This window comes from Mastigoproctus giganteus, chromosome 3 (assembly GCF_048544385.1).
Source record: "Mastigoproctus giganteus isolate SK-2022 chromosome 3, ASM4854438v1, whole genome shotgun sequence".
In the NCBI taxonomy this organism is placed as follows: domain Eukaryota; kingdom Metazoa; phylum Arthropoda; class Arachnida; order Uropygi; family Thelyphonidae; genus Mastigoproctus; species Mastigoproctus giganteus.
The window spans coordinates 147,086,210-147,111,309 of NC_143577.1; the positions used below are offsets into that span (position 1 = coordinate 147,086,210).

Genomic DNA, 25,100 nt, shown 5'->3' on the forward strand with positions numbered 1-25,100 from the left:
TTTACAGCAGCCATTCACCAGGAACTATTATTTCCATTAATTACAAACGAAATTAACGCCACCGTCATGTTAAGAATCGAAAATTTTTAATTATGCCCGTTTCTTGTGAAGTACTGCGCGGAGTTAATTATTTTATGAAGCAGAATTTTTAGAATTGTTGCATCAATTAAAATAAACTAATGTTTATTCACTTTACCTTTAAAACTGCTTTTATTTCATCAATCGTTATGTCTATTCAAATTAGTTCCGTACTTTGTACTTTTTAAACCATCAAAAGGTACAAAAAGTATAAAATTAGAGAGGGGATTCAAATTTTACCGGAATTTTCATTATTTCTCGCAAACAGCAATGAGAATTGGTGTTTTTGTTAATTTCCTCACATTAATTGTATTTTTGCCCATGTCATCAGTCACAACGCTGGATGGAATCTGTAGAAGTTAGTTCAGAGAGCGAAGTGCAATAAAATTTTTGGTGAAAGATTGTTTCGGTGAGATATCCTTGACTGCTACCCCCTTTACAGGCCAGAAATGTCTTCTTTATTTTTCTGGAGGACAGAACTGAAGCAGAGAGGAGAGGACTTAAAGGGGAAGAAATCTTACCGCAGGTTATTAGCACTCCAACGTTGATGAAACAAATGCATCCAGAAGAGTGCCTAATATGAAAGGTAAAATAATTTATTAACACGCTCTTATCAAAATTCCGGGTAAATTTGAAGCCCCTTCCTGTAAAAACTTTTAAATAAACATTTAACGTTTTTTTTTCCCCTTCTTTCTTACTTTCTCTTGTTTATTTTACATTCAGCATCTGGACACATGGGAGACATTTTGGGGGAGACCAGGAAATGGAGCGCCACGTGATCCGCTAAATCATAAAAAGGAGAATATAACTGCCCTGCTCATCAGTCCAGCAACGGTACGTGAACTGCATATACTTAACCGTTTGAAAATAGTATACTATATACAAATATATATATATATATATATATATATATAATAAAAATTGAGAATTATTTTTGTGAACTAAAGCAATTTGGCTTTTATATTAATTAATTTGAAGTCTTAACTATGAAATAAAAATTAAATGAAGGTTAATTATTCGTATTTTCTTAATATTAATTTAGCTACATGTTAAATTCCAATAACTTTAAGGGTTTATAAAAATGGTTTTCGGTGAGCTTTCTTATGTTCATATTACTTCTACATAAATATTTTCACAGCTTTTTTTTATCTTTTAATGCTAAATGAAAATTATTCGTGTCCAAAAATACAGCTGGGAATATCCGAATAACATCTCTGCTCATATGCAATATTGTAGTGATCAGGCGGGCTGAAAATTAGAAATTGTAGAAAAATAACCAATAGTGAAGCAAGCTTAATTGAACCTCTTCACTTTGACCCATATTTTAAGAATGGGAGCTACAATTGAATAGTAGGCGATCTCCATTGGAAGTGCATTTTTTTTTGGTTCACCAAACAAACAAACCAGTCTTAGAAAATAAGACTTTCAAAGGGAAAACAGATATAATATATCAGCCAGAAACTCTGCCGAAAAGGAATTTATGACCTACTATTGGTACCAATGATTTCAGTAAATTCTGAGAAACTCATACGAAGATTTTGTAAATTTACATTTCCTATCAGAATAACCAAATTAGTTTTACAATTTAAATAACGAACAGAAAAGTTGGTACGAGTTCTACTCTCTCGCTGGATTACAAATAGGTACATTACAGAAAATAGTAAATCAGATGGATCATTACATTAGTGAATGGACTGGCCTATATATATACACTATTCTTCGAAAAGTAATTGGATAATACTTTTGGAAAAACACTAATTTTAATAAGAAAATTAATGAAGTGTGTTGCCAACCTTTGAATCTAAATCGCAGCATCGTTCGTCATGCATCACTTTCATCTAAGGATTTGAAGCAGGCAGCAAGAATTTATGCCTGTGTTCCCTTCAGTGAAGTGGGCAGTTTAGCTGTAAAAGAGGGGTGTTTGGTTCTTCTCAATTATATCAGTAATTTGTGTATGTCACACAATTTTACGTATGTATATAAGTGACACTACACTCCAAACTTTTAGCCAGATAAGCATTTCTATAAAAAGAACAAAGGTTCCACTGGTCGGGATCAATTTCATTGGTTAAGGCCAAAACAGAAACAACAAAAACTGATTTAGTCAGACTAAAACACAATGGAATCAACACATAAGTTGGCAGACAAAATTATTTATTACTACTACTACTGTTACTAACACTAATATTAATAATAACAATAATAACAACACGAGTGTGAATCAAATGATAAACGAGAATTATTTTTTTAAGAATAACTAGTAGCTTATTTTTCAAAAGAAATCTTCTTTTTCCATCCACAGACCACATTTTTATATCCTGCTAATAAAAGCCTTTTCGTTACTTGGCATCACTGTTTTTGGTAGCTTCCATCACTTCATTGTCAAGGTGGAGTCGACGTCCTGCAAGATAATATTTCAGTCCCACAAAAACATGAATTCCAGGGCGACATAAAGTCCTGCTGTAGAAAGGATATCAATCATTCCACCAGTGCAGTTTCTGGATGGTGTTGCCATAGTGTATTGAGCTGTATGTGGCCAAGTGCAATATAACTTTAGAAGTTAATGAGCTATATAAATAAAAACGGCAACCATGTGTTCGCCTGATTTTCATGTGGAAAATATAGTTACCTCCATTAAAATTGTGGGATCTCTTGCTTATGATGGCTGTTAACAGATGTCTGATAACAGTGTGAACTTCTCAGTACCCCAAGTGATGCGCAGCAGCAGAAAGAATATGGCGTTCACAGTGATCCCATCGTCCTGTAGTCGACGTCCCATTAGTACCTTAAGTTTAGAACCAATGAAGCGCGTAATTTAAATTTAGACAATCGAAATCACGTTTTCATTTGATTCATCCTCTTAATAATAAAATGCAGTAATACAGTAGACAGATTATTTGCTAAGTTTGAATTTCATCTTAAACTGAAATATTGTTAAATAAAAAAAAAAACATCTGAAATGATTTTATCACGAACGTGGTGCAAAGCGCTTTTACATTTCACAAAATCTCCCCATCGTTTTGTTTTTCGAAATAGCTAAAATAATTTGTGCATCGGTTTCAAGAGTAATACAGTGAGCACTGAAAGCTTTTGTCTGGTTACATTTTGAAAGATTACTAGCTCTTCACCGGGTATCATTTCAAATATCGTGAGGAATGCGCAAGTTTACAGACCAAGATTAGTTATGCTAATTCAAGCTAAGTGTTAGCACTTAGCTTGAATAAGTGTCGATCTAATTATTAATACCTCTGTTACTCTACAAGTTTTGTAATATCTACTGAAAAATTAAAAATAATTTCATAACAACTGAACTCTCTGAAAATAGAGCGAACCTTTTGTAAATGCTTCAAATCTTTCCTCGCTTCCTTCTCTCTATTTCAAAATACTGTTTCAACATTGGCAGGCGTCTAATTGTGGACAATACTATCCACTAACATTTCCAAAGGAGATCCAGGGTTAAGTTTAACTGTCTTCTTGCTTCAGGCGGTTTTATTAATGTACACAAGTGCACGATTTTTGCACGAGGCCGTTTCTTCTTCATCCCCGAATTACATTTTCTGACACGCTGTCAGATATTTAATATCGCCGAACCGATATCGAAGTAGAAATTGCATTTTGAAGTGTAGATCCGATGGAAATATATGGAAAAAATTGGAAATATACAGAAGGGTGTTTTAAAAGTGCTTCACTAAGCACGGCATTTCAATAGCTGTTCTTAATATCCCCTCTCAGTTTTCTTAGCAAACACGCATAATGCTTCCAGAGTGCATCAATAATTTTATACTCGTACGTAAAATAAATTCCACCGTGATAGGAGTAGAGTCTATTCAACAGATATTTTCGTAATCATCTTTTCGTTGTAGAAAGGCCTTCACCCCTCCACGCCAATCTTTGATCAATCTTACAAGTGGATTAAGAATACGGGACCTTTTATTATTATCGAAGATGAAAAAGTTATGCCCTGTCGCCTCCCCAAATATACTTCTTACAGACTCCTATATCGCGTCGTGTAAAGTGTCATCAGAAATTGAATTGGTATTGTACTGCTTGTGTCAGTAGCGTTGATTCCCTCATATGTAATGCAGTGTGCAGGTAAAGGATGTCAGCAGATTTTTATTGGAAGTTAACGTTCTATACAGAAGGATGCTTTCTGAAAATTTATTCAAATACAGGGGCTTGTAAGTGTAGCAGCCCGTGAAGAGATTCCTTTTGGCCTCTGAAGACCTTGGTTAGGCGGAACTGAATTTTTCTTAAACGAAACATTTTCAGTTTACTTACCACAACGAAGTACCAATCTGCAATTTTTAATGTTTATATGTTACACAGGAAGCACGTTTTAATGTGAAATCGCGATCTGCTGTTTAGTGAAGAATGTATTTCATTCTATTAAAAAGAATGAAAGCAGAAATGAATTTAGGTTTTAAATCGCCATCACAACCTCAAACGAATACAGGTAGTCTTCTAATTATTTCTGCTGCACGAGGCCGATATCAATATTTCATAGCGGTTTTTCTATATAAATCATAAATTTCCACTATAACGATATGTAAATTGAAAAATGTTTCAAAAGCCGTTTTAATCTGTACAGAGAGAGATTTAATATTTCTCTGTACGTCAGTTTGTTGCGCAGTTAATAAGAATTATTATTTTTTTATTAATTCAGCGACTTAAATATTTATACTCGTCTAAGAAATTAAAGATAGATTTTATTCTAGGTTGAAGTGCTTAAATTTTCATTAATCTCCATTTCGATTTATTTGCTCACGATTAAAACGCATCTAAACGACAATATGTCAAATTATGGGCGAGTAGAATTTTAGAACGCATCCTCTTTTTACAACAATTATTTCAACAGGAAAATACTTCGATTTAAGTCATACGTTCTATAAATGCATTCCTGTTGTAACAGTAGGACTGTTTCTATTCGCAATACTGCCAAATAGAAACCTGGTTTGGCCAGTTCTGTAAGCTGTCAAACAGCGCGTTGCTGGTTCCAAGATTTAAAATAAAAAACAAAAAACCCAGCACTCTCTTTGCTAGAATCGCTAACTTTTCAAAATTGCTGACCCGGCGATAATGGTGGAGGATGAAAGGGAACAGTGAAGACAATCCTAAAAATTTTTCACTTAAAATACACATTTTTTAGATTACTTTCAAACGGGTAAAAAATAATTTCTTAAATGTTATTAATTTAACGAAAAACATTAAAATGACTTGTGCGATAACCATTTACTTTCCAGTTTAGGCCTTATCAACTCCATAGATTGAAACAGAATTCTGCAAATTGTCGATCGCATCACACATGTTTAATTAAAAATATAATAAAATTTTGTGGTGAACACTAATGCTAGAAATAGTTTAAAATTTATATATATAGTTACTTACATAATGTGTTTTCATAATAAAAAAATGTAATTCTACAATTAGTGTATTTAAAAGTTTTATAATATAAAATAACGTTTATAGATGAATTATGATAGATCGTCTCGTGACCTTGTTTATTTTTAGAGTGCTCATATGGTGTCAAAAGCCCCTCGTTTAAAATATACTGAAACACCTATAAAACAATTCCGTAAATAATATACATTCTAAAAAATAATATAAGAACGAATAATATCCAATTCACCTCAAAATGGAACTTTTATAAATGAATATAAAATTTTTGAAACGAAATTTTTTTATTTTTTATCTATCATTCTACAATCCAGAGACATTACTAAACCCGGGGCCCTAACATCCTTAAACTTGGCGATTTCGTGTTAAACCTGGAGAGGTGGCAACGCTATCTATAGTTCAGTTGTAACACATAAATAGCCTCAAACTATGAGGCCTCAATATATTTTGTGTGTAAATTTTGAGTTTCTGTTGTCGGTTTGCCTGTTTCTCAAGATAAAAAATCCAATTCGAGTTTCATACAGACCCAACTATGCAACCCTCGCCCGAGATCTACTAACTTGGAATTGTTATGAAAAACAATCCATAAATAGTGTGTTTTTCATCTTTAAGTAATGCGCAAATGGAGAAACGACTTCCAACTGGTTTCCTTTTACCAATTTATTAATAGCTTATAGCATTGAAGAAGAAGTAGCAATCAAGAAGAATTATTTAAAGATCTAACATGGCTATTCACAAAACTACTAGGAAACATAATACGCGAAAAGTCGGCCTGAACTCTATGGGTTACTCAGCTATCCATTACATCTGAACGGTGCACTCCCCTGAAGAACGGTGTACTCCGATTTGACGCCACACACAAGTCTTTCCGTCTGATAAAATCACTGTACAAACAGAGAGATTAGTCGTTGTTGAGATTCCTTTCCACTTTTCCAGAAGCCAGTTCCTCCTGGTTAAAAAATCAGATTTTGGATTGAATTGCTCTGCTCTTCTAATTGGCGAAATATGGTTTGCGAAATGGAAGGAGATTGGTCAACTAGAATGTTAATAAATGAGAGACCAGAAAATTTAATAAAATCCGAAAGACAATAAAAAGAAAAAATGTTTTATGACCAAGAACAGCGAGATTTTTATGAAAGAAGAGTGTTAAGTCATCATCGCACGCATTTTTGTCACGATAGATTGGGTATCAAACGATAGGGAGCTCGTCGTATAAAACAGAATCAGAAAACTGATTCTGTTTTATACCCCAGTGATGCATAACGCATAACTGGGGTTTACGCTTCTGATATCACTATAAAAGATTTAATATAATTAATAATACCGAAAGTCTGGACTGACAGGCTGATCAAAGTAATTTAATCCTTCTCAGCATTAATATATGATAAGAACGCATGAGTGAAACAGTTGTCTAGGTCCAAAATTAGCTTATATTTTTCGATAGTACCTGAAGACTACGCAGAATGCCGAATTAAGTTTAATACATGTTTTATTTATACTCGGGGCAGGCCACTTGGGGTTATAGCACAAGAATGCTTGTACTTGTACCTATATGGGGTTAGAGGCGAAACTATATATTTTGGATCCCACGCGAGAGTTCCGAACAGTCCCCACGTGTTCTTAAACGACCATACTAAACTTACCATCAGGCAACTTTGGACCTCTGCCATCTCAGTGGCGAACCTGGCAGCATGGTAGTTTCACCACTGGGAGTTATTCATAATACGCAACATGAGTGACACTATATTGGCACACTTGACTATTCCGGAAGCTTCCATCTACATCCACTGCCTCTCTTCTTGGTAGAAACCTTGAGTCAGTTCTTTGGATGACATTTGGCTTGGCATCGATGGTGGCAGTGGTTAGCTTTAGACGAAACAACAGCTGATGGAAACTCTCAACTTAAATTAGGTTATCTCTAATGTCATTTGGGAATGACAATAAGTGGTTATTAGATATACATAAATAGATTATCCATACATTAAAAATGTAATGAAACAAGGTGTGATGTAAGAGTGTTTCGTTACATTATTTAATGTAATGAAACACTGTTATACCACGCCCTGTTAGACGTGTCAGGACACTTGCTGGTCCTCCCATCAAATCAAAATAGTACATGTGTGCTTACACCAGCTACTCACCCTTTGGCCATCACAGGCAGCGATCTTAGTTTGAAGGCTGAGCGAGGAACTCGTATCAAATAATGTATTGATCTCAGGACAGGATCCTGTAAGGGCCCTTACAGTATCAAATTTAGGGTAGTGAGATCAAAAGTACTTGATAAACAACTTTTAATTATTCACGTTGTATAAAAATATTTCATTACATTATTTAATGTAGGTTATCTCCTTTATTTGGCAATGCTTCTTGGCCATCATAGTAAAAAGTTGGAAACAAGAAAATAAAGGCTAACAATTGAAAGTTCTTTAATCTGTTTCTGAACATTTCACTTTTGTTTTCGAAATACAAATACACGCAAGACCACCTAACAGCATTGTAATGTTCTCGTATCATGCAACGCAGTATTTTCTTAAGTAATCAAACTTACTGGTGTTAAGAAGGAATGTTCCGACAATACTGGAGGCTACTGTACCAAAAAGAAGAAAGTGTTTTTTCTCTCTTCGAACGTGTTTTTTAGTTTGTCATTTCCTGTCGCAAAACAGGCATCGGCAAACAGTGCTACCAGGCGATTCTGCAAAATTCAAATGGACCTTCGATAACTGACAGTTTTCTCCGAAATGAGACATTGAATGCGTTATTTACACAAGTGGATGCCATTTGTAGTTTCCACGAAAACCATAAATTGCCTTTTGCATTTGATTTCGCTTAAGGGCACGTCTCTCGCAGCCACTGTTCACTTACTATTAGATTGCATTATTGCGGCATAAATAGTAGAATCTTCGGCAGAGTGCGCTGTTGTCACACGAAAACATCCGCTTCAAGTCAGGCGTTCGAAATGTTGTCGACAGACAGCTTATCACACGATCAACGAAGAAAAGTGCCACACTCCTGTTTCCGGACTGCGGCGGGGAAGGGGCGTCAACCAAACAAGCCTATTTTCTTTCGCCGCGCGCAGAAGTAAATTTTATTTGTTTGAAACGGGAGAAGAAAATTTCATTGGTTTTGCTTTTGTTTTTATTTTTGAAGTGCCGATGCTTCGCTTTCTTCCACCCAAGGGAAAATGCGCCGAACAAAACGACTTTAGCGCGCTGGTTTTCGTAGGATAAATTACGTCAGACGATAAAATGAAAAATACAGATTGGTTTCAGCTTCTCTTAGGGCGATAATTAAGAGAGGAAAAAATCGTTGAAAACGAGGGTTGTTATATTGATGCGATGTGCAAAATTTCGAAGAAATGTCTAACTTTGCGGGATTTTTATAAATTACATGTTTCAACGTCTAATTATTACTGAAGTTTTCCAAAAAAGCACAGTATCAGAAAATAATACAGTGGACCCCCCCCGCTTTACGACATTAATCCTTTCCAGAGACACCATCGTATCGTAAAAATATGTGAACCCACTAACACACTTTTTTGGGTAATTCTTTCCAAGACTTAAGATATAACTAACGTTACCTCTCTCTAAAAGGTCATTTGTAATGAAATTGTATTAGTTTTGTATAAATTTTTATAAAATAAGCCAAACACAAAAATCACTTTTAATTAAAGGATGCAAAAACAAGACACGCGGCCAACGTGTTTACAAATGCTGCTACTGGCTGAGAGGAGGGAATACTTGGTCCGGTCGGAGACACCCGTAAGCCTATCGTAAAGTGAAATAAGCAGGTGCAGGTTAACATAATCACTAGATTCAGCCGCTTTATAGAATTTCCAAAAAAACAACTCAAATCATTAAAATATGCCCTACACTTTCATCACTATCATATGTTCGGTTATAAGAACGATTTTGAATGCCTTTATGATATTTTTGTAAAGCACATTTCTGGATACTATCATAAGACACTAAAAACAATTTGCAGTTTCCAGTTTATTGGGCTTTTCTGTTGGGGAAATCTATTATAAAAGGGTAGTAAACTCGATCTTATTGCATTTGCGATAATATCGATAGCTGGAAATCTGTGGATTTTTACGTTATTATGGTGAAATGTGTTTTCCTTCACTGATCTCTTCAATCATACAAAAAAACATAAATCAAAGTTTCAGAATCTTTTCTTCATTCCTGTTTTTAAGCGTCGTAAACTTGTTACTCCGTACCTTACCTGCGCGTGTCTTGTTAGTTGCAATTTTTGCGTGCCGTATTCTTTGTTATTGATAGCTTATTTTTTTACTGTTACAAATCGTAAAATGCTGTAAACAATACTGTACATACGGCCCGGTGAAATTTGTTTGGGGTTATATTTTCGGTGAGTTGTACTGTACTATACTGTACATATATTTAATATCTACAAGACCGAAGTTGGACTTACGTACATGAAAAAAATAAAATAAAATAAGTACGTAAGTGGAGGAGCGCCTGTATATATATATTTTTTTTTTTGCTAAATAATGTTTAGCGAAATTTCTACGTGGATGTATAAAAAAGTTATGGTGCTTATGGTCACTTTTCTTTGTATTTAGGAGGGAGGGACCTCAATTAGCTACTGCCCAACAGAAGCTTACTTAAGTGAGCAATAATTGGTATGGGCAGAGAGTGGTAGGTATCGCTTCCCGCTCTTTGGCTAAGATCAAAGTGTAGTATCTGTTCTTATCAGCTTAATATCTGATACGAGCTCCATCAGGGCCCAAGATTTTAAACTGAATTTTAGAAAGCGACGAAGTGCTTAGAGCTTGCTTCACCTTTGTCACGAGTTGTCCTGGTATTGCACTACATCCAGGGTCAGCTCACTTTTCTGAGAAAAAAGTAGTCAAACACGTTCCATACATTTTGTACAAACTGCGCGTAACCAGTCCTCCCTTTCCTGCTACTGAATTCTTCCAGTCTGAGAAAGTTTACGGGCGATGAAAGCGAGGAAGGCGTGACGGGCAGAGTGGCTCATTTCCCAGTAGTGGTAGCGGGCAACGGGGGGTCCCACTAGGGGCCTTGCAGCCAAAACACCAGAGACACAACAACAGAACATGGCATTACTCTGACATAAACCAGACGTTACACTTTTCTGGCTTTTACAGAGATTCTGAACTCCTTCACAAAGCACTATGGCGCAGATGTGGGAAACCACCGGTTATGCCTTCCACAAAACACTATGTACATTCACGAAGGACGCCTTATTTCTCCATCCTCCCTACTTTTCCACTTTTGCTTGAAAATCCAATGCTTTTCAATTGAATGTACCTCACAAAAGGATATAACAATCGCCAACGATATCAAAGGAAAGAAAAGGTGTCTTAGGATCACCAGGTAATCTTTCGTAAATTTTTGGTTTAGAATTTAAGACTCTACATAGAATTTAATATTTTCTATGTAATACTATGGTAACGGTATCGCCAGCGCCATAGCAACCATATATAGTGTGAACTGAAGGCATTCTGCCTGCTCTATTCAAGAGACACTTTGCTTGTTTTATTGTAAATTACCAGTAAACATTCACAATAAACACTAAGTAACGGCACCCAGGCAACTTTTTAGTGGTTTTCGGGGTCCCCGATCTCTCAATCTAGAGATCGGAAACATATTTTGGGAATATCCTTAAATCGAGGAGACCCCTTCTCTTAAGAACAGTTTGGAAATATTAACAAACATGAATTAAAAGACCAGGTTTATGAGCCGCAACATGGGCTATTTCCGGCGACGTGGTTCGATGCTCCCACCTGTGTAACTTCGGACTGCGACAGCGTTCCAATATCTTAGGACGGTTTATAATGAACAATTTCGGTGCAGTCATGATTTTCGAAATCCCCCCCCCCTTCTACTTCTACCATAGACTTACCATGGACAAACAGTACCTTCTCTCCTGCTTACCTTACTCACAACATGTTTTCACCATCGTCTAAGGCGACTGCAAAATTCCAGAAGATATTAGCCCGGTCTCTCTAACTACCACACGAACTTGTGTGACCCAACAATCAACAACGTTTTCAAGCCTCTGTGCGGATCTGCAAGAGATATCCCGATTATTCGAACCGTTCTCGTTTATCCGAAAAAACCCTCAAAATGCCAGAACAGGCACCTGGACACAAGAAAACCTCGCCTGCCGAGCCAACCACAGTGATGAATGATGACCTCAACATCCTAGATACCCAGGAAGGTGCCGTTGGCGTGAAATTAGTGTCAACCGCCAAAAGAAAATACACAAAACTTACAGTATCAAAGTCAGAGAGAGAGAGAGACTCGCAGCCAGGTTGACCTGCGAGAATCACAGGACGCAACCATCATGCAAAAGGACCTGGATGAGACCAGACAACAGGGCTTCCAACTGGATCCGACCATACCAGAGGGCACTGTCCTCAAGAAAGGCATAAAACTCAAGACCGAGCTGGAAGACTTGATCAAAAAAGTCTAACTGGGTAACCACAAACCTACGGGCACAAATTGTCACACTATAGAACAAACTTGAAACAGTGCTATATGAAACCAATCTTAAATATTAGAAAGCAATCTGGAAGCTCGACGCCTACCTTGACGGAGAAGCAAGATCCCAAACTGACTGTGGAGCAAATCAAATGCTACAACGTGCTTCCACCTTTGCAGAGGCGCTGAGGAACACAAGCAAACAAAACCAATCAGTGTCAACAACCACAGCAGTAACCAAAAGGAAAGCACTCCTTCTTACATCACATTTGTTTCTCCTGAAACCTGCAACCCTCGACGCCCCTCAGACCATCGAGCAAATTAAGGAGACTGTGATTGCCAAACTAACCAGCGAATTTCAAGTGGCAAAAATAAAATCTATCAGAAATACTGGTGAAATTGAGACCGAAGCAGATGCAACAAAGATCCTGAAAAACACCACAATTCCAACTCTAGGTCTTCTGGCCGAACCCCAAAAGAGGAAAGGCCCATCAATAACCATATGTGACATTGCAAAAGATATTGACTCAGCAACCATCAGGGAGGAGCTATACCAGAGAAATCTCCAAACAAGCACTTCCAGAAGAAGATCCTGCCAACCATGTCATTCCAAAATACCAAACAAAATCGCATACGAGAATCTCAACGAACTGGTTTGTGGAGCTTTCCCCCCAAGCCTGGCAGATTACACAACATCAAAATAGAGTCGTCATAAATCGGGACAGCCACCATTACAAGGAACACGTGGCTGTCCCCAAGTGTTTCAGATGCTGCCGCTTCGGCCATACTACGCACACGTGTGCGGAGACCTTGCCAACCTGCGGCCACTGTGCGGGCACAGGCCACGACTACAACTCCAGCCCCAACAAGACATGCTCCAACCTCTGCCAATTGTAAGGCACAAAAACTACCTGCCGGCCATTCGAACAGAGACAATAAATGTCGGGTGTACGTTAGAGCCAAGAGTGCGCAACAAACAAAAACAAATTATGGGGACTATCTAAAAACTATAACTCAACTATAGTGAAATTTTCGCAACACAAAGGGCCATCGCAGTTGCAGCCCAGTTGAGAAAAAAGGCCGAAGAGGAAAACCTGAACATTCTATTCTTCCAGCAGCCATACTTACATTGTCGAGTGGTGAGAGGATACCCACTCAATTACAAAGTGGTACAGCACGACGGAGACACCCCTTGGGCGACCCCGATCGTCCGCAATCCTGACCTCACGGTGACTAAGATCACACATCTGTGCAACAAATGGGCTGCCCGTGCCCATATAACCTCCCTACGGGGGGGGGGACTTTTATGAAATAGCAATATACTGTAGGCCAGGTGAAGACATCCTCCAGGTGAAAAACTATCTGCAGAATATCCTATATGAAATTCCTAATGCTAAAATCGTCATCTGTGACGATGTCAACTGTAGGTCACCGGCATGGCACAGCACAACTCCCGAAAGACGCGGATCTAGAAATGGACAACGCCTTAAAGAATTCCTTACCAACAACAGCCTCACAGTTCTTAACCAACCAAACAATGCACCCACATTCTCAAACACTGTCTGGGAAGCCACCATCGGTGTCAATCTGGCCACTCGCTCCATCGCCAACCACCTATCCTCCTGGGTGGTGAGAGAAGATTGGACCACCTCAGACCACAGGGTTATCACCTTCCAGTTACATGGTGCTCTCACCCATCAACCTATATCTATGCTCACTCTGTACAGATTTTCAGTGAAAACAGCCAACTGGGACCTTTTCAGAGAGAAGCTGACTGAGGCTGCCAAGACCTTCGACCATGCAGGTTTCACACCGGACCAACATCAAAGAGCCATAACAACAATTATTACAGAAGCTGCAACCGCTATGATCAGACGAAAGAGACCCTTCCCTGGGCCGTTTCGTGGTAGTGCCTGGAACTCCAAAGACTCAGACGGGAAGTCAATGCACGCCGCAAAAACTTCCAGCGTGCGCGTCGCTCCTGGACGGCAGCTGAAGTGGAAGGCCTAAGACAGCGTTAGGTGTGGTCAGGAACGAATATACTGCTCTAATAAGAACAAAGAAGAAACAGTCTTGAGAGACCCTGGTCTCCACCGTTGGAAATATAGACCCCTGGGGAGTTGTATACAAAATAACAACCAATAAACTACCCAGAGGGAAGGTGATACTAGCCATCAAAACAGCCATGGACACCTATACGAAGACGTGGCATGAATTAATAAATGGAATTCTGGATGTTTCCTTTCTTCCACAAATGTATCCTAACTCCCAGAACAATTCCAGCTCTGCGAGGAGAACCACAGATACAAACCCACTCTCCAGGAGACCCCCTTTCACTCATACAGAACTCCTTCTGCAAGTGACCAAATTGCGAAACGTGGAAAACGCCTGGAAGGCCCACCTTGAACTTGAGATTGTCAAAAAGGCAGTAGAATATATCCCGGACCTCATCTTAAATTTATTTAATCACTGCCTCTCTACAGGCCATTTTCCTCGTAACTGGAGATTGGCAAAAGTCAGGCTCATACTGAAAAACCTAGCCAAGCCACAAGACCTCCCTGAGTCATACAGACCCATTGCACTTCTCTCAGTAATCAGCAAGCTCTTTGAGAATCTTCTCTATAATAAAATTGAAAGTCACTACTTTGCCGCGAAATTCTCCTCCTCAAACCAGTTTGGCTTCTGCAGGGGGCGCTCTGCGGTCGACGCTCTTGAATGCATAACAAATGCAGCCAAAAACTTCAACAAAAATTATTTTCTGGTCATTTCCATTGACTTTGCCGGGCGTTTGACTCACTTTGGTGGGCAAGCGTCCTCGGCAGACTGAGGGAGGCAAATATCCCGGGCAATCTATATGTCAGCATACAAACCTATCTCTCTGACAGAACAGTAACTACTCCCTGCTGCCAAGTCACCTGACCTGTTTATCGGGGGTGCCCTCATGGCTCCGTACTGGGGCCACTACTTTGGAACATTGTCCTGGACAGCTTCCTGGGCCTTGATGATAACCAAGCATACGCGGACTATCTTGTCCTCGTGCTACAAGGACAACACAGCCCAGATGGAAGCTACTGCAAACCAGGCCATTGTTAGACTACAGAAATGGGCCAGTCTCAATCATCTGAGAATTTCCTCAACCAAAACTTCCTCGATACTCCTGAAAGGTTCTCTCGACATCCGCAGGCCACCGCAAATCAAAATATAATATACCACAATAAAACTAGCAACAGAACTGAAGCATCTCGGATTACCTTTGACAATAACTTATCTTTCACCCCACATCTTGTACATCTGTAGAAAAAAATTAAGAGGTACTCACCATTTATTGCCAGAGTTACTCGGAAGAACTGGGGCCTAAAGAAGAGGACACTCTCCCTCTTGTACAAATTTTTGTATAAAGCCGTATTTATCCCAGCCCTCTCATATGTTGCGGGTGTCTGGTTTAAAAAAGCCACCAGGGCAGGCAATAGGAGAAAATTAGAGACTATACAGCGCTCCATCCTACTAACCATCTCAAGGGCATGCTGTACTGTCCTGATGGGCTGTTTCCCCCTAGACCTGGAAATCATCCGTCGCGGCCTTCTCCACCACCTTTCAAAGGAAAGAACAGTGACTTGTATTGGTTTCACCACCAACCCAAGAAGTAACATTGTAACAGAGAATAAACGCCTTACAACCTTCCTTGGACAAATCTGGCAATCCAGATGGACGGACACAACCAAGGGCTCCGTGACACGGAAATTTTCTCAGAAATTCTGCAAGTCTACCCAAGCCAACCACCCTGCTTCTCACTTGGCCTCTACATCACTTTTCTGCTCACAGGGCACGGATCTTTCAATGCAAAATTGGCTGCCTTCGGTATTGTAGAATAACCACTATGCCACTGCGGTGAGGAGCAAACCTGGAAGCATTTAATGCACGATTGCCCCCTCTACGAAGACCTCCGTTGCCATCTCATCGCGAATATCCATTTCAACTTAAAGGATCGGGAACACCTCATACTGTGGGAGCAGGGCCATTACCGGGCTCTCTCACAATTTGCCCAAGAGATGTTTACCAAACTAAGGACCCTACCGCGACCACCCTAGAACATACTGTTTAACACTGAAAAAAGCAAAAAAACACAAGACAAACTACTGGTTACCCACTTGTGAATTTCGAACACCAACTCGCAGGACCAAAAACACCGCACGTAACCACACTCACTGACTATAAAAAGAACTAAAAAGAAGACACCTACATCAAGAACAAGAAAAATGGGACTAGAAGATAAGATCCCAAACTTAGACCTGCATCTCAAACATGAAAAAATATGGACTGGACCATGAATGACAGTGCAGCTATGCTGCCCAACGACACTACTGGGGATCTGAACCGGACTCACTTGCCTGGTTCCACTTTTAACTTCCCCTTCTCTTGGCAGGGGAAGATTCATTTTTTCATTCATTGATTAATTACACACAATGTACAGTCTCAAGATTACGTACATCAAAGTATATACATGATTTATATGCAATATATATTTACATATAATTAGATGCTCTGTACATATCATTAAACACTCGTGAGTGTGTGTGTGTGTATTCTTTAATCAGGGTAGCTCCCAGGCATAAGCACAACTCTGCCTTGAGAACTTGTGAATATGCAGTCTTTACAAAGCATGCCTAGAAAATTATGTTGAATTACGTGGGTCGATTTTACTGTAGCGCAATTTGCGCATGAAATCCCGCACCCACTGGAGGTAGTGCAATATCGGTGAGTGCCAGAAATCCCGCTCCCCGGGGTACCCATATCAGAGAGCCAGCAGGGAAAAAAAAACAATAATAATCAGTAGTCTGGATTGAACAACTATAAACTGGCAGGGGAGGAGAAGACTGGCTCTGTCTACTTACCCCTACAGTCCCCTCCTTTCGCCTGGTGAAGAATGGGCCTGCCTCACTGACTCTCTGGGGTCGCCTTCTCTATCGTCCCCATATTTTTACCTCTTCCCCCTAGCCTTCAGTCTCCTCCCCACTCTATCTGTATGTATGCAACCCTACACGTACAAAATTAACTACATCCAAATTGCTTCACCCACAAAACTTTCGGCCCTTCAAATTCTAGCGCTACCCTGTGGCGATCACGCCACGTGTGTGTGCGCTTTTTTTATTATTATTTTTAAGGTCCTAGCCACTGAAATCTCAGGAAATTAGGTGGCAGAACCTGCCAGAGTAATCTTAAACTACTGGTGTACCTGTTCTGCCTCCACGGTGCGAAGTGCGGGCAACGTCAGACCTTAGCAGGGATATGGCGGCTAAATGGCTACAGGAACAACGGTACACAACATTACACGTAAACAGTACCCATACACTTTTAAATCTCTGACCTTCACAGTGTTCTGTATCACAAGACAATGTATACCACGCGGAGATGGGGGAAACCCCTGGTGCCGTTTGACCCTAAACACATATTACACTTTACTTTTGCTTCTCCTCTTAAACTGTCCCCCTTACCTCATTTTTTTTAACTTTGTCTTCGTTAGGAAGCTCAGGCAACCCTGATAGAGAACAATGGACTGCCTGGCTCATCTCATCATAAAATTTGCTTATTTTATTTTATTTCAGTCGTCATTCCAAACACGGGAGAATTTGAACCTATAGTAATCCAGTATCGTGCAGTGCGAGTTTATTGACTTTTTTTAAAAAATGAGATGCGCTTTGCGATGCATTATCAGAAGTCAATACCCTCAGCCAGTTTCAAAATACACCCTTCTGATTCGGTCTGGATTGATACTTAAATATCTATGGTTTGTTAGTACCGACGTCACCACGTTTCTTGGGTTCGCTTTTTGGTTTGGAGATGGCTTTGGATGAGCACTGGGTAGTAGGGACTTTTGTGTCCTCGTGACAAATTTCATCTTATTAATGCGAAGTATTGCCAAGCAGTCAAATATCGAGAAAATGTTTTAAATATCTGACTATACACGTAACTAATGGAACATTTACAAATTTACAATTAACTTTGGTTTAACTATCTCTGGCTAAACCACCGCTTTTATAGATCTTCATGTTACTAAATTTTATGATTTAAGCATTTAAGGGTTTGATCAGCAAAGGTTGCATATAAAGGTGAGAGCTCATCGAAACGATTCCTTAAGAAATAGAGAAATGTTAGAAGTACATAGTTATCACTTTTTCGAAGAGGAAGATGACCTGCATGATTTCTGTTACTGCTCAGAAAGAATTCAACTCCAACTACATACAAGCTATTCATTAACAAAAGTTTCTTTATACAAGTTCATTGAACTTAATAATGATTGCGTAACTTTATCAAATTTCTAACATAATTTCTGTTTTATAGATACGAGGTTGCATTATGGTTGAATAGGAAAAAAGAGGAGGAAAACCCGACTTATTTATCTATGCATAAAAGAACGAAAAGAAAATTGTATTAAGTTATAATTAAATATTTAATAGTTATTAGTTTTCTGATATTTTATGTATACTAGTATTGTAATATTCTGCATATTATTGTGCACATCCTAGTCATCGGATCCTTACATCAAACACTACGTCCAGGAGATCATTCCCAGCAGACACAAGAACCACTATGAGTTTGCAGCTAATGATATGCAGCATATTATTAAAGTAAGTAAAATTTATCTTAGTTCATGTTTGTAATGAGCAAAGAAGTAGAGTAGTGATTGCCAGCATCAGTTTTCGGATGAGCATCTGTAAAATACATTTCAGTAGAACGAAGTATTCGAACACAACTGTCCCACAAGGATCAGCGCTTGGTTCTCTGCTTCTCGTAGCACTTATCAATGACTAACCTCATATTATTCGATATTAATTATCTACTGATACTGCTCGTATTATAATTTGCAAGCCCATTTCTGCTTCTGAAGACTGCACTTGTCTAAAACAAGTGCAGTCTTCGGTCTATGACTTCTGTTGAGAACTGGGCTGGTTTTAAAATGATGAAAATAAATGATACTAAAAGCTCTTCGTGTAGTGTCTGCTCATAGGGCACTGATCAGAAAACACATCTTGTTCTCTAACTGGATAGATAATACCACTCTTCAGTCTGCGCCAAGACCATGAATTATAAGTCTGTCCTCAGCTTTCTCAGTCATATCAACTACATCGCACCTCGTGCAGTGCAATATCCAGGAATCATCAAAAGATATACCCTGTAAATGTGGAAGAGTCATCGTCCAACTTTATTACCAGTTGTTACTCTTCATCCAGAATACAAGAGCGTCGTTTGGTCAACACGCCAATATATTTCAGTGAACAGGTTGAAGCCTGCACTTGTAAACTTGTAAATTAAATAGGATATGCTGCGCTACAGCCAGCACATCCTTTATAATTGCGAGGACTACTGACTCCTCCATAAACGATTTGGTTTGTTACCACGCAGAAAAAAACACTCTGCAATTTATACAGAAGATGATTCATGATGGTGTAGATACATCTCCTTTCCTTCCTCCTTACATCCAACTTCATTTTCTTGAACTCCACTTCTCTGGTGTTGGCATTGCCTTTTCGTATTCCTTTTTACAATACGAATCTCTTACTCTTACCGTTCCAATCTTCATTTAGATATTTCACCTTCCTTCTGATAATCTTTTAAGTTCTCACTATAATTACCCTATACAAATACTATATGCTACATTGAGCTCTTTTAGAATTTTTTATTTGTACGATTACTCACTGTATAGAGTAATCCTACAAATGCTATCGTGCTTCACGTGCATTGTAATATAGGTTGTAAATTCAAGAAACTGAAAGGCAGTGTAAAGAGGAATAGAATTAGATATTTGTCCTTAAAACTTGTTTCCATGCATATTTATGTATGTAATTGGATATACAGTTAGCAAAAAAATAAATAAATAACTAACTATCAAACAATTTTTCACAGAGTTATATATATATATATACGACCTGCATTAGAGACTGTAATTTCTACAGTGATGCATCAAAATCCTTCCAGTATTTTAAAAGCATTGCCATTGAGCAACGATTCAATTCCAAGACGAATCGATGAGAGGTCCGTTAATGTTGTTGTTGTTGTTGGGTGTTTAGGAACATCACCGACTAAGGCCATATTACTCCGTGTATATTGTCTGTAAATTGGGTGTTCTGAAGTTGGTTTTCTGTTTGCTGGACGAAAAACCCAAGTTTCCGGGATTAAAAACGTGCTACCCTCGCCTGAGACCGACTAACTCATCCACGTTGTGAAAAATACCCATAAAAATTCCTCCCGTCATCGACGGGATTTGAACCCGTCTTTTCCACCCGGGGTGGGGAGGACGGCGATCCTAACAACTGTGCTTAACAACCCACAAGGACGAGATGTCAGTTAACATTGAAGAGCAGCTATCTGACAAACCAAAAACGAGAAACTTTTCTATTCAGATCGATGAATCCACAGTTACTGACAATAAGGCCCTTCTAATGGCATTCGTCCGTTGTTTCGCTGATGATTGTAAATTGCAAGAAGAGATGTTTTTAAAATCTATAGAAACTGACCGTACTGGAGCATCCGTCTGCGCGGTACCACAGTGGTATGATCACTGTCCTCCCCATACCGGATGGAAAAGGCCCGGGTTCGAATACCGCCGATGACGCGAGGATCTTTAATGGGCTTTATTCGCTCCGTGGCTAAGTTAGTCGGTCTCAGGCGTAGATAACAAGGTTCCCCCCCAGAAACTGGGATTTTTTCATCCAGCAAAAATAGGCAAATCGACCAGAGAACACACGCAATTTACAGACACAATGCATATATGGGTATATGTATTAGCTTACTGGATGACCCTAATGTAATTGTTTGGTTTTCGTACTAGAGCATCCATTTTTGCTGCTGTAAAAACATGGTTTTATGAAAAACAAGTACCATTAGAAAATTTGGTATCCTGTTCAACTGATGGTGCTACCTATATGGTCAGAAGACAAAAGTTTTATAACCCACCTAAAAGAAATATGTCACGAAGTTCTTGCAATACGCTGCATTGTGCACCGACATCTGGTTGAAAAAAATATTAGACCAGTTCTTTATCAATCTCTCAGTATAGTTATTAAAACGATCGATAAAATAAAGTCACACAGCAAATATTATCGCTTTTTCATTAAATTTTGTGTTGATAATGAAGAACGATACGTGAGGCTTCTTTTACATACAGAAGTCAGATGGCTTTTTGATACGATAATTAATTTTGTGTAGAAAGTGAAGGAGATCAGCAAACACAAAAGCAACATATATTATATGGCTTGGCTTTTTCGAAAACTTAATGAAGAATCTCTTCAACTTCAAGGGAAGTTAGTTACGGTCAGAGACTGCAAACGGGTATTAAAAGCCTTCACTAAAAAAACCGGAAATATTTGAAAGCAATTTAATGAGAAAACGATTTCATGGCAGAACCGGCCCCAGCGTCCTGTGCGAGATTTTTTTGATGCGCCCTCTTCAACTTCCTATTAAGTTTATGGTTTATATTTTTACTATTAACTGATAAATAGTTTCTTTTTTATTTTAAAAAAGAAACCATGTATGAGAGCCCCTGAAGGATAGAATAAAATATATTATTTCGGAAATAAATAGATTAACCACATTTGGCAATATAATAACGTTATTTATTATAATATAAATCGTACCAACGAATAAAACATAGTCTAATTATTTAATATAAACCCCCAAAAATTCTTTATAATTCTGTATTTTGCGCTCCCTAAATTTTGGGGCCCTGTGCGGCCTCATCGCTCGATCGCCCCTGAAGTTGGCCCTGTTTCATGGAATGCAAGTTAGCTGAAATCAACGAATCTTTCGCCGAGAATGGTCTTAACAATTATTCAGATCATTTGTGTTCTTTAAAAGGTGAAATGAAAAATAGTTTTCGGATTTATTTTATTTTGAAGTGAAGCCATGGATGTTAGATCCAACTGGATGCGATGCCGGGTGTGGTCTGCTAGTGAAGAAATTCAAGAACTAATTGAATTAAAATGTAACCAAGAATGCAAATATAAATTCAAAAAAGGTGGAATGGCTGAGTTGTGGGGATCAAAAACAACTAAATTTCTTTATCCAAAATTATGGTCTGAAATAGCCAAAGGAAATAAACAGGGTTGATATATGTTCAAGAGAAGACATCAAAATTAAACTAACATTGAAAGTTTAGCTAAGAAGCACCGGTCTCAGGGATCCCATTGAATAAAAAGAATAAGTATAAAGTATTTTCTTGTTTACAACTTCATGGGGGGGGGCGATTAGGTAAAAAATGTTTAAAAAGAGCCCTTTAGGGGCGATAATTAAAAAAAAAAGGTGTTTTATTTGATTGAGAACGAGTTCCATTAAATTTAAAACAGGAAATAATTCAAAATTCAATGTGAAATTTCATTTTTTATTCTGAAGATTAAAAATAATAACTTTTATTCTTCTTTTTATGCTGGAGTCAATGTCAAGTATCTTTAACCTGACAGCCAGATTCCTATAACTGAAGAGAAAAATTTTAAATTCTAATATAACTTATGCGGGATAACGGATAGCAATGTTTGTCTTTAAGTTGAACAAACCTAAGATCGAATACTCGGCCTGGGTCTTCAGTCGAAAAATATAATTCCAATTATCAAAATCGAACGCAGTAAAGCGTAGGGATTTTATTTCAGATTCTGCTTTGAAATATCCCCCTGCAATTGCACAGTATATATAAAAAAACGTATTTAAAATAATGCAAATAAAATATATAAGATGAAAATTACGAGTAAAAATTTCAAGGGTACAAAAATACATCTGTTATACAATAAAACAGAAGACGCTATTCGGGGACAGGCTGCGCACTTTTTTTAACTGAAAATTATTAAGCAGCAGAGTTTAAACGAATACATATGCCACCCACTTGACAAGGGCACATTTGTCAACAGAAAATGTAGGAGAGGGAAGAGAAAAGGAAGGGGGGAAGAGAAAGGGAAGGATAGGCTGTTTGACGGAGAGTTTAATGAAAAGAATGGTTGGAAGGAGTGGTACTGCGGCCCTGTAACCATTATGAATCCTTTCGCAGAACTGCCAACTTCAACTCAGGACGAATGGGTGCTACTCCGATCAGATTTGAATCATGTATTGCAACATTCTGTACAATATGCAGTGTACATAATGTCACAAATTAGCATAGCAAACCTCCGTGCCATAAAGCACTGGCATGTTTGAGGAGAATAATGTAATGATCATTCCTTATGCAGCAGAGATCTTAGGTCCGAATGTAACTGGGTACCTTTGGGGTGTTTTGGAACATTTCAAAGATATTTAGTTAGATGATGTCATTAAAGCCCCTATAGAACATACTGGATATTAAAAATTTCATTTTTTTTTTTTCTAACCAGATCTGTGTTTTCATTTAGTGTCCCTAAACTCGCTTGAGAATAAGTGTATACGTCAAATATTTTCGATATATTATTGCATTAGAATCATTAGTTGGAAATGTGTGCCCGTCCACTGCTCACGAAGCAGAGAACATGAAATATTTCTTTAATATACGTCTGTTATTATTGATGATAATGTATCAAAGTAAACACTTTTATACAGTTCCCTGCATGGTCGTTACAGGATTTTAGGCGCATCAGCAACTTAAGTCATATAGCACCATATATACTGTATTATTTCTGTAAATTACGTGCCTCGTGTGGTTGATTTGATGTTTGCTGGGCCGTGCCTTATTTGGATATAAATAATTGGTGGCTACGAAAACTTCTTGAATGTAAACTCTCCGATTATGTTATTGCCAGTAGAAGAAAATAAATACATAAATATAATAAGAAAGTGGGTAGTCATCGACTGTGAGCTTCTCCCATTTTACGGCTGAAATTTTTCTGACACAGAAGATACATCGATTAGAATGCTACAGTACAGTTCGTCAATTCGCGCAAAAATAGCTCACCAAATTAGATTCTTTCATCTTATTTTTCCTTGATGTTGTTCATTCTCGAAATTACAGTCCGAATCATGCTAATGGGAAATCCCAAACAGATAATTCCACTTGTCAGTTTTGCCTTCTATAAATGCGGAAGTGGGTCAGAAATCTGGGCCGTTTCTGTGCAAGATTTTTCTAGTTCTTCTTGTCATTTTTATTATTAAAATTTATTTTGAGCCACAAACCCAAACAGAGTTTGTTGTTGTTGTTGTTCTGAGGTATTTTTCTGACGGCTGGACGTCATTCAGAAGCTGAAGTCCCTGTTTCAATTAACCTAAAAGCTAACTGGGCTCAGTCTTTCGATCGCTCGGGTGGGAGATGATGTGAAGAGCGTCATAAACAGTGCCTACTTTAATTTATTATGCATCTTGTCATTTTATCGATGGAAGACGCAGTAGTTTTTATTTCATCAAATTATATAATAAAACTGTTGGAAGATTGGTAGCTTTAGTTTTATTATTTATATAAAAACTACGTGGTTTTCCTTGATATCATTTGTCTGATTTCATTTGTTTTTTGATTAATTACCTAATTAAATGAAATGTGAGTTGGTATAATAAATCCATCAATAACAATTTTTTAGAGGGAGACTGTTTTTTTTACTCATTGCTTCCTTGATTAATAATTGCATTTTACTTCTCTTACAGAAAGACTATGAGTTCCGGACTCCTTGGGCTGCCAGTGCTTAGACAAAGTGTGGAGAAAAACAGGAAGTCAAGTGCTCTTGCGGTTTCATTAACGAAAACATCCCTCTGTTCTAATTCCAAGAATGATTCACTGATATTATAACTTCTCACCGATGATGTTAATCTGAACATAATTTGTATCCTCCTCAGATGTGTGTATATTAGCATGCATCTATGATAAACTGTCATGCAGTGTAATACACTTAGGAGGTCGCTAATTTATTAAAATATATACATATTTTCATCTAATCTTCTCATATAAATTGCTGTTTATTTCTGCCACACGTACGCTACAAAATTGCCATCCGTCATCTACTGCCCAGTTGTGATATTTGAAACATCAGATGAAAGGTTCATCTTTCATCTTGGGAAACGTTATAAAAAGTTACTTAAAACAGTTTTCGTTCTGATAGAGAGTGTTTTCTGTAACGTTTGATAAACTGTTTCACGAGTCTCAGTCTTATGTGAAGAAGCGGTAGGAACACTTTGCTTGCAGTTGCAAGCACCTATTCAGCACAATTTTGTTTTTAGGTGAAT

The 25,100-nt window shown here is 38.2% G+C and overlaps 1 protein-coding gene and 1 non-coding gene across 5 annotated transcripts in view; both read left to right on the forward strand.

Annotated features, from left to right (window-relative positions):
- LOC150088314 (uncharacterized) overlaps positions 1-24,668 on the forward strand; it is a 112,640-nt gene extending 87,972 nt beyond the window's left edge. For all 4 annotated transcript variants that reach the window (XM_090370706.1, XM_090370707.1, XM_090370708.1 and 1 more), the window contains 3 exons: positions 802-912; positions 18,464-18,565; positions 24,525-24,668. In XM_090370706.1, coding sequence (XP_090226832.1) covers positions 802-912; positions 18,464-18,565; positions 24,525-24,566 — 255 coding nt within the window. In that variant the 3' untranslated portion in view covers positions 24,567-24,668. The remainder of the gene's footprint in view (positions 1-801; positions 913-18,463; positions 18,566-24,524) is intronic.
- Positions 10,134-10,324, forward strand: LOC150088315 (U2 spliceosomal RNA). Its single transcript, XR_016546819.1, has one exon. It is a non-coding gene; the product is annotated as a U2 spliceosomal RNA (small nuclear RNA).
- Positions 24,669-25,100: the final 432 nt, after the last annotated feature.